This window comes from Pseudoliparis swirei, chromosome 20, assembly GCF_029220125.1.
Source record: "Pseudoliparis swirei isolate HS2019 ecotype Mariana Trench chromosome 20, NWPU_hadal_v1, whole genome shotgun sequence".
NCBI classification, from domain to species: Eukaryota; Metazoa; Chordata; class Actinopteri; order Perciformes; family Liparidae; genus Pseudoliparis; species Pseudoliparis swirei.
The window spans coordinates 27,474,521-27,485,507 of NC_079407.1; the positions used below are offsets into that span (position 1 = coordinate 27,474,521).

The following is a 10,987-nucleotide window of genomic DNA, read 5'->3' on the forward strand; positions in this document are numbered from 1 at the left end:
AGTGACTTTGTAAAGTGGGCCGATGAGAACCACCTGCGGCTGAACGTGGCCAAGACCAGAGAGATGGTGGTGGACTTCAGGAGGAAGAGCTCCTCCCCCTCTGAGTGTCCTGGGAGTGGACGTGGACATGGTGGAGGAGGACCAGTACCTGGTGGAGGAGGACCAGTACCTGGTGGAGGACCAGTACCTGATGGAGGACCAGTAACTGGTGGAGGAGGACCAGTACCTGGTGGAGGACCAGTACCTGGTGGAGGAGGACCAGTACCTGGTGGAGGAGGACCGGTACCTGGTGGAGGAGGACCAGTACCTGGGCGTCTCCATCGACAGCCGACTGAACTGGAAGGCCAACATCAACGCTGTGTACAAGAAGGGGAGGAGTCGACTCTTTTTCCTGAGGAAGCTTCGATCCTTCAACGTGTGCAGCGAGATGCTGGAGATGTTCTCCCAGTGGGCGTGGCCAGTGTGCTGCACTTTGCCATTGTCTGCTGGGGGAGCAGCATCGGAGCCGGTGACACCAGCCGTCTAACAGACTGGTTAGGAAGGCTGGAGCACCTGGAACAGGTGGTGGAGAGGAGGACGTTGAAGAAACTGCTGTCCATATTGGACCAACCGGACCACCCTCTCCACCCGGACCACCCTCTCCACCACCTCCTACAGGGCCAGAGGAGGACTTTCTCCAGACGTCTCCTCACGCTGCCACAAGGACAGATACAGGAGAACCTGCCGACGGCTATGAGGCTCTACAACAGATCACCTCTTGCCAGATCATAGTGCAATAACTACACACATTTCATTTATTTACACTACACATACACACACTTTGCATTTTGCACACTGTCTATATTTAATATTTTTATATTTAATTTAATTTGTCATTAGTATTGTGTATTGTGTATGCATATATGTTATACATATACATATATATATTATTTTATATTTTACTTTGTATACTCCTATATCTTTCATCCCTGTTTTTTTATATTTTATTTTTTATTCTTGTGTGTTTAGTTTATTGGTGCTGCTACTGTGACGACAAATTTCCCCTTGGGGATTAATAAAGTATATATCTATCTATCTATCTATCTATCTATCTAAAAGAGGAAAATAAGGAACAAGTTGTTGCGTTATGAGTGAAATCCAGTTTATATCTGTGTAGATGGATCAATCCCAATAAATGGCACCATGACAACAACCCATGTTGGGGTTCAGCGTCTCCCTCAAGGACATTTCGACATATGGGAGCCCCAATGCACCTACTGGTTATTTAAAGAACAAGAGGCTCCTCCCACTGCACCGCTACACACTGAAGCTACAACAGAGCTCGTCATAGAATGTCCAGATATCGCTGAACATTACATCACGTCATTGAGCTGACGCTTTTATCCAAAGCGACTTACAATCCCGTTACATTCACACACCGTAGTCACGGCTTCAGGGAGCAACTCAGGGTCAAGTGCCTTGCTCAAGGACACATCGACTAGGGCGGGGATTGAACCTCCAACCCTGTGATTGAAGGACGGACCTGCTACCCACCGACTCATCGAAGCTCCACTGAACGCCGGAGCTCGCCTCAAAAGCAGAGCAGCTGGGACTTGCCGGGCCGGGAAACTTTGATTGACGGCCAAAAGCATCGAGTTCTCCATTTGGGCCTGAAGGGGACGTCCAGAGAGCTTTGCACACGGCACTCTATGAGACGAGGCGGCCCGAGGCGACCGGCCCGGAGCACTCTGGAAGCATCTGCTGCCACTATCGAGGTGTGTCGTGTCCTGTTGTGTCGTGTTGTGTTGTGGCGCTAAATCTTTAAACAGGGTGTTTATTTGTTTGCAAAAGTCAGAGAGAAGGAGGAGAACACCTGGAGTTGTGTTCACGACGGGAACCACGAGGGCACGGCCGGTACCGGCAAGTTCCAAGAGAGAAATGGTGAACGGAGAGTAAAAGAGAAATGAAAATAGAACGGGCACTCGGTAGAGCGCATACCTTCGCATATCACAAGATTGGACATTGACTTATGAACATGTTGGCATTAGTTGCATGCCAATTGGATAACATTTTTACGCTATGGTAAAAAGAAGATTTTGACCCTTTCATGACCTTGACCTTGACCTTTGACCCGATCGATCCCAAAATCTAATCAAATAGACCTCGGATAACAACCAATCATCCCACCAAATTTCATGTGATTCGGTTTAATACTTTTTGACTTATGCGAATAACACGCACGCACGCATACAAATAAATACACGGCGATCAAAACATAACTTTACGCATTTTCAATGCGAAGTTAATAAGAGAAGGAGGTTTGGAATATGAACGTGTTAGGATACAGAACCTGAGAAAAATCTAAATGTGATGTTGACTGAGAGTTAACGAGGGAACACGACGGACGTGAGAGAGAAGCGTGAACCGTGACCGTAAATGATGTCATCGCTCAGGAATCCAGGCACTCAATCAGAGGAGGATCATCTAGGTCGCCTCTCTGACAGCCGGAGGTCACGCTCTGATTGGCTTAGGAGCTCAAATGCACTGAACCCCACTCTGATTGGCTATGAAGCTCCACCAAATGCCGTTAGCTAAGTGTTTGAAGGAAAGTGAAGTTCCACCATGCAAAGTGATATCCGTGAGGGTTTAGGGAACGGGGAAGCTCTTTCCAATCCTGATCATCTCACTCTTCCGGTAAGCTCTGGTTGCCAGCTCAACAGCGAGCATGACTTCTTCTTCTCTCCCTCCCGCTCCCTCTTGCTCAGTGTGTCTCATGTATAGTTATCCCCCTGCCTCCCTTAATGATAACGATACATGCAACAAGTGTAGTTTATTTGCTAGGTTGGAGGCAGGTCTAAGTGGGTTAGATGCACGGCTCCGCGCTATCGAAGCTCAGACAGCTATGCTAGTTAGCCCGCCCTCTCCCGTAGTCGGTGCGGAGCTACAGTCAGCTGTTAGCTGTGCCCCGGCGGTAACCGTGCAGCCGGATGGTTGGGTAACTGTTCGCAGGAGTAGTAAGTCTACACAGAAGCCCGCTGTGCACCAACCACTTCACGTTTCGAACCAGTTTTCCCTGCTCAGCGACACACCCGCTGAGGAACACACCCTGGTTATCGGGAGCTCTATAGTCAGGAACGTGAAAATAGCGAAGCCACGGACCAGAGTCGTGTGCCTCCGGGGCCAGAGCGCGGGGCGTGGAGTCTTGTTTGAAGCTGCTGGCTAAGGATAAGCGGAGATACAGTCAGATTGTAATACACGCCGGTGGTAATGACGCCGAGCCCGTCGGTCGGAAGTCACTAAAATTAATGTGGAATCGGTGTGTGCTTATGCCAAGACGTTGTCGGACACCGTAATTTTCTCTGGCCCTCTCCCAAATTTGCAGACAGACGAATTGTATAGCCGAATGTCGTCTTTCAACCGCTGGCTGTCGAGGTGGTGCCCAGCGAATAATGTGGGCTACGTAGACAACTGGAAGACTTTCTGGGAAAACCTGATCTGATGAGGAGAGACGGCATTCATCCCACGTTGGACGGAGCGTCTCATTTCTGCGAATATGACCAAGTTGATCACGGACTTAATCTATGACAACCCAGGGTTCAGATCAGGAACCGGGAGCAGAGTTGTAGTTTAACACCCTTCTCTGCTCTTCCATTCGAGCAGTTACCCACCCTTGACTTTAGAGTAGAGACTGTGTCTGTCCCACCGCCACTTCAATTAAATAAATCAAAAGTAAGCAGAAGAGGAGTCGTACACAATAACCTTATACAAGTTAACACAATTATTTCAGCAGTGCAACAAAATAGGTCTATTAAATGTGTTCTCCTAAATATTCGATCTCTGTCATCTAAAGCTGTGTTACTGAATGATTTAATATCAGATAATCACATTGATTTATGTTGCCTAACTGAAACCTGGCTGAGCCATGAAGAATATGTCTGCCTGAATGAATCGACTCCTCCAAGTCATATTAATACTCACATTCCTCGAGGCACCGGTCGAGGAGGTGGAGTAGCAGCCATCTTTGAATCGAGCCTATTAATTAATCCTCAACCAAAATTACACTACACCTCATTTGAAAGCCTTGTTCTTAGTCTTTCACATCCAACCTGGAAAACACTACAGCCAATTCGATTTGTGATTCTGTACCGCGACCAGGTCCATATTCAGAGTTTATATCTGAATTCTCAGAATTTATATCAAGTTTGGTTCTTAAAACCGATAAAGTTATTATTGTTGGAGATTTTAATATCCATGTGGATGTTGATAATGATTGCCTTAGTGCTGCATTCATCTCCTTGTTGGACTCGATTGGCTTCTGTCAGAGAGTACAGAAACCCACTCACAGCTTTGGCCACACGCTTGATCTTGTTCTTACTTATGGCGTTGACATTGAGCATTTGAACGTCTTCCCACAGAATCCTCTTCTGTCAGACCACAACCTCATAACTTTTGAATTTATACTACGGAGTGTACTCCGTTAGTCAAAAGTTTCTACACTAGATGTCTAACTGATAGTGCTGTAGCTAAATTTAAAGAAGCGATTCCTTCTGTATTTGATTCGATACCACGTCTCAATATAACAGAGGACTCCTGGTCTAACTTTAGTCCGTCCCAGATTGATCATCTTGTTGACAGTGCCATAGGCTCTCTGAGAATGACACTGGACTCGATAGCCCCTCTGAAGAAGAAGACAGTGAGGAAGAGGAGGTTTGCTCCGTGGTATAACCCTCAGACCCGCAAACTGAAGCAACGTCACGAAAGCTTGAACGCATATGGCGTTCAACTAATCTCAAGAATCCCGCTTAGTTTGGCGAGATAGTCTTAAAACATATAAGAAGGCCCTCCGTAATGCCAGAGCAGCCTATTACTCATCAATAATAGAAAAAATAAAACAACCCCAGGTTTCTCTTCAGCACTGTAGCCAGGCTGACAGAGAGTCACAGCTCTGTGGAGCCGAGCATTCCTATAAACCTTAGTGGTAATGACTTTATGAACTTCTTTAATGAAAAGATTTTAACTATTAGGGACAAGATTAATAATCTCTTGCCCATAACCAGTGCCAATCTGTCCTCAAGTGGAATGGCCTTGGAAACCGCTGTATGCCCTGGTGTATATTTGGAGGATTTTCTCCTATCAACCGTGACCAATTATTTTCAACGGTTTCTACTTGAACACGTCTACCTGTCTCTTGGACCCCATCCCGACGAGGCTGCTTAAAGACGTTTTGCCTTTAATTGGCGGCTCTCTATTAGATATTATCAATGTGTCTCTGCTAACAGGCCACGTACCACACTCCTTCAAGGTGGCTGTTATTAAACCTCTCCTGAAGAAGCCCACTCTGGATCCAGAGGTATTGGCTAACTACAGACCGATCTCTAACCTCCCTTCCTCTCCAAGATCCTTGAGAAAGTGGTCGCAAATCAGTTGTGCGACTTTCTACATCATAATAGTTTATTTGAGAAATTTCAATCAGGATTTAGAAAACACCACAGCACCGAGACGGCACTGGTGAAAATTACAAATGACCTCTTAATGGCAGCAGATAAAGGACTCCTCTCTGTCCTGGTCTTGTTAGACCTTAGTGCTGCATTCGACACCATTGACCATGACATCCTGTTACAGAGACTGGAGCAGTCGATTGGCATTTCAGGCACGGCACTAATTTGGTTTAAATCCTATTTATCAGATCGATCTCAGTTTGTATTTGTAAACGATGACGCCTCGATAACCACCAACGTTAATCACGGAGTTCCACAAGGTTCTGTGCTTGGACCAATTTTATTTACCTTATACATGCTTCCTTTGGGCAATATTATCAGGAAACACTCCATAAACTTTCATTGTTATGCAGATGACACTCAACTATATTTATCGATAAAACCAGAGGAGAGCAACCAACTCTGTAAAATTCAAGCATGTCTTAAAGACATAAAAACATGGATGACCTGCAACTTCTTGATGTTAAACTCAGACAAAACCAAGTAATTTTAATCGGCCCTGAGCACCTCAGAGATCAATTATCTGGTGATGTGGATTCTGTAGACGGCATTGCCCTGGCATCCAACACCACTGTAAAGAATCTTGGCGTTATCTTTGATCGGGACTTGTCCTTTAACTCCCACGTAAAGCAAATCTCAAGGACTGCATTCTTTCATCTACGTAATATTTCAAAAATCAGGCACATCTTGTCTCAAAAGATGCAGAAAATTGGTTCACGTTCGTTACTTCGAGACTGGATTACTGCAACTCCTTATTAGCAGGCTGCTCTAATAAATCTCTTAGGTCCCTCCAGTTGATCCAGAATGCTGCAGCTCGTGTTCTCACTAAAACTAAGAAAAGAGATCACATCACTCCTGCACTAGCTGCTCTGCACTGGCTCCCAGTAAAATCAAGAATCACTTTTAAAATTCTTCTCTTAACCTACAAAGCCTTGATTGGTGATGCTCCATCATATCTTAAGGAGCTTGTCGCACCATATTGCCCCACTAGAGAGCTACGCTCACTAAATGCGGGACTACTTGTAGTTCCTAGAGTCTTAAAAAGTAGAATGGGAGCCAGAGCCTTTAGTTATCAAGCTCCTCTTTATGGAACCAGCTTCCAATTTCAGTCCGGGAGGCAGACACAGTCACCTCGTTTAAGAGTAGACTTAAGACCTTCCTCTTTGACAGAGCTTATAGTTAGGGCTGAATCAGGTTTGCCCTGGTCCAGCCCCTTGATATGCTGCTATAGGCTTATAGCTGCCGCGGGACGTTTTAGGATGCACTGAGTACCTATCTCCTCTTTTTCTCTCCTTAAGGATGAATTTTCATCTCTCAATCACACGTTACTAACTCTGCTTTCTCCTCGGAAGTCCTTTTGACTTTACGTCTCATGGGGTCATCGGACCCTATGAGACGGCATAGATCCTATCTGCCTGATGGATCGTCTGGGTCGTGGAATTCCTGCTCATGACTACGCCACTGTCCTGTTGAGACTCCGCCCCTCCTCCCCACCGCCATCTGCCTGATGGATCGTGGAGGTCTCCATCGTGGAATATGCCTACTATGAACTATTCATACACTCTGTCATATTCATTGAATGTATTTTAACTCTAAATCTGTCCTTCTGTACACATTACATCTATTGCATCTGTCCATCCTAGGAGAGGGATCCTCCTCTGTTGCTCTCCTGCAGGTTTCTTCCCTTTTTTTCCCCCCTGAAGGGTTATTTGGGAGTTTTTCCTGGTCCGATGTGAGGTTTTGGGGCAGGGATGTCTATGTGTACAGATTGTAAAGCACTCCGAGACAAATTTGTAATTTGTGAAATTGGGCTATACAAATAAACTGAATTGAATTGAATTGAATTGATATTTAAGGATGGGACTCGTTATCGCCTTCGGGGGGCGTTCAGACCCAGGGTGCTCACCTTGGGGGGGGGGGGGGGGGGGGGCGTTCAGACCCAGGGTGCTCACCTTGGGGGGGGCGTTCAGACCCAGGGTGCTCACCTTTGGGGGGCTCTCAGAACTAGTGTATTCACCTTGGGGGGGCTCTCAGACCCAGTGTATTCACCTTTGGGGGGCTCTCAGAACTAGTGTATTCACCTTGGGGGGGCTCTCAGACCCAGTGTATTCACCTTGGGGGGGCTCTCAGACCCAGGGTGCTCACCTTGGGGGGGCTCTCAGACCCAGTGTATTCACCTTGGGGGGGCTCTCAGACCCAGGGTGCTCACCTTGGGGGGGGGGGCGTTCAGACCCAGTGTATTCACCTTTGGGGGGCTCTCAGACCCAGGGTGCTCACCTTGGGGGGGCTCTCAGACCCAGTGTATTCACCTTGGGGGGGGCTCTCAGACCCAGGGTGCTCACCTTGGGGGGGCTCTCAGACCCAGGGTGCTCACCTTGGGGGGGCTCTCAGACCCAGGGTACTCCCTCTGGTCCAGTTTGTTCCAGCGCTGCATCAGTTTGATGACGATGGGCCGGCTGAAGTCCACCAGCTGGAAGCCGGTCACGTTGGCCCCGCCGTGCATGAAGCGCTCCAGAGAAATGTCCTTAAATCCCTGAGAGGGGAACAAAGAGGCGTGGGGAGACAGAATGAGGGGCGATGCAAGGACAGGGTGCAGAATACAGGGTCTCTAAGGGGGGGGGGGGGTCCAAGACCACTTGATCGACCCCCGAACATCTTGACAGAAGGATATGTCTTCTAGTTTTGGCTTGCAACCAGAAACCATTGATTTCCATTGAGAATGGAACACTGGAACAATGGAACCCCCCCCCCCCCCCCCTTGGCCCCTGGGGGTATCATGGAAGTGGACGACACAATGCGGTGACCTTCGGTGACCTTTTGCTGACGAATCAAACTCCACATGCTCCCATCGGTGTACCTGATTACGTACACCTGTGTAATGCGGAGCGCCCCCTACAGCTGGGAGGTGGGACTTCGGAGTGAAGCGGTTGCGGGTCGGTCGTCAGCAGGTCCGTCTTTCAACCCCCGCCCTAGTCCATGAGCCCTTGAGCAAGACCCCTAACCCTGTGTAAATGTGTGTATGAGTCGAACATGAGTATAAGTGGATAAAAGAGTGAGCTAAATGTCATCGTGGAATACGCCGACTAGCAACTACGCCGTGGCCCTGCTGAGACTCCGCCCACTGCTCAGACTACGCCCACTGTTGAGACCACGCCCACTGCTGAGCTACGCCCACTCCTCCTCTCTACCTCCACCTGATGGATGGTGGAGGTCTGGATGGTGGAATATGCCGACTACCAATTCTTCATCCACTCTGTCATCTTCATTGTGTTGCTGCTGTGTTTTAATGTGTGTGTAATGATTCCTTCTGGTCACATGACATCTATGACACCTGTCCATCCTGGAGAGGGATCCTCCTCTGTTCTCTCCTCAAGGGTTCTGACCTTTTACCCTGAAGGGTTGTTTGGGAGTTGTTCCTGATCCCATGTGAGGTCAAAGGTCAAAGGTCAGGGATGTCTATGTGTACAGATTGTAAAGCACTCTGAGGGGAATTTCTAATTTCTGAAAATGGGCTGTACAAATAAACTGAATTGAATTGAATGTGATGTAAAGGGGGAGGAGCTTCAGGCCAAAGACAGACGTAGAGCAACATGTGAGGGTTGAGGGATTCTAGTCTAACATCGAACTGGACCCACAGAGACCTGCAGAGGAACCGACCTCCGGGGTCAAAGGTGGAACGCTTCATTCACTTATATATATATGTATATATGTATATATACATATATATATATATATATGTATTCATTGTGAAGAGATCCCAATGACGCCTACGGGAAGAATGTTTTCTACCAGACACGTTGAGCATCAATCACTCCGGGAGTCTCACCAGGTTGGCGATGATGTAATGGTAACCTTTCACATGTTTACCCACGCTCACCGCCTGGATGGAGAGAGAGAGAGAGAGGGAGGGAGGGAGGGAGAGAGAGAGAGAGAGAGAGAGAGAGAGAGAGGGAAAGAGAGAGAGAGAGAGAGACAATAGGTCATGTGTTTGATCTTTATTGTCGATGCAGGTGACGGTCCAATCGAGTCGCAGGATTCATTGAGTCTTCAGGAGACTCACTACCACCTGTTGTCACCTGGCTAAAGGTGGAGGCAGTGGTGATGCTACACCTGTCCTTGATGCTACACCTGTCCTTGATGCTACACCTGTCCTTGCTGCTACACCTGTCCTTGATGCTACACCTGTGATGTGGTTGTGAGATTGAAGAGCCGACAGTTTGGTTAAATAAAGAGAATAAAATGTAATTCTGCTCAACGATGACATCATCGTGTTGTCCTCGTTACATCTGGAGGGAAATACACATGTGAGACATTTAGGAATGAGCCTCTTCATACACACACAGACACACACACAAACACACACACACACAGACACACACACACAGACACACACACATACAGACACACACAGATACAGACACACACACACACACACACACACACACACACACACACACACACACACACACACACACACACACACACACACACATACAGACACACACAGATACAGACACACACACAGACACATACAGAGACACACACACAAACAGAGACACATACAGAGAAAAACACACACACATACAGACACACACAGATACAGACACACACACACAGACACACACAGACACACACACACATACAGACAGACACACAGACACACAGACACACACACATACACAGACACACACACACACAGACACACAGACACACACAGACACATACACATACAGAGACACACACACACAAACAGAGACACATACAGAGAAAAACACACACACACACACACACATTCACACACACACACACAGACACACACACATACACAGACACACACACACACACACACAGATACACACACACACAGAGACACACACACACACACACAGAGACACACACACACATACAGAGACACATACAGAGAAAAACACACACACAGATACACACCACAAACACACACACGCATATTTACATTTCGTTGCCTCTGTACTCTGGGCAATGAGAATAAATGTAATCCAATACAATAGACACATACATACAGATACACATACACACACACACAGACAGACAGACATACACACACACACACAGACAAACACGCACACACACACACACACATAGATAAACACACACAGACACACACACACACACACAGCGCAGCTGGCAGCCCGGCTCACAGAGCGCTCCCTGTCTCAGAGTGAGGACGCTTGCCAGCACCACAGAGCCCACTGTGTCGGGAGTGTGTGTCTGTGTACATGTGTGTGTGTGTTGACAGTGTGTGTCTGTGTACAGGGGTGTGTGTGTGTTGTCAGTGTGAGTCTCTCCGTCTGTCTGTTCACTCGCCACAGAAGCCAATTAAGAATCTGTCTCGCTGCTTATCCGTGATGCTGCTGCCGGTGTGTGTGTGTGTGTGTGTGAGAGTGTGTGTGTGTAGTTCTATGAGAATGTGCGTTTATAAGCCGGTGTGTTTGTTTGCTAACATTATGTGCCGGTTTGTATTTTTTGCAGAT

General features: G+C 47.4%; 1 protein-coding gene across 1 annotated transcript in view; it reads right to left on the reverse strand.

The window, feature by feature from the left end:
• Positions 1 to 10,987, reverse strand: part of gria4a (glutamate receptor, ionotropic, AMPA 4a) — a 102,380-nt gene that overhangs the window by 50,404 nt on the left and 40,989 nt on the right. Inside the window, exons 6-7 of the mRNA XM_056441687.1 lie at positions 9,304 to 9,357; positions 7,852 to 8,010 (exon numbers count right to left, since the gene is read on the reverse strand). Of these exons, the coding sequence (XP_056297662.1) occupies positions 7,852 to 8,010; positions 9,304 to 9,357 (213 nt within the window). The remainder of the gene's footprint in view (positions 1 to 7,851; positions 8,011 to 9,303; positions 9,358 to 10,987) is intronic.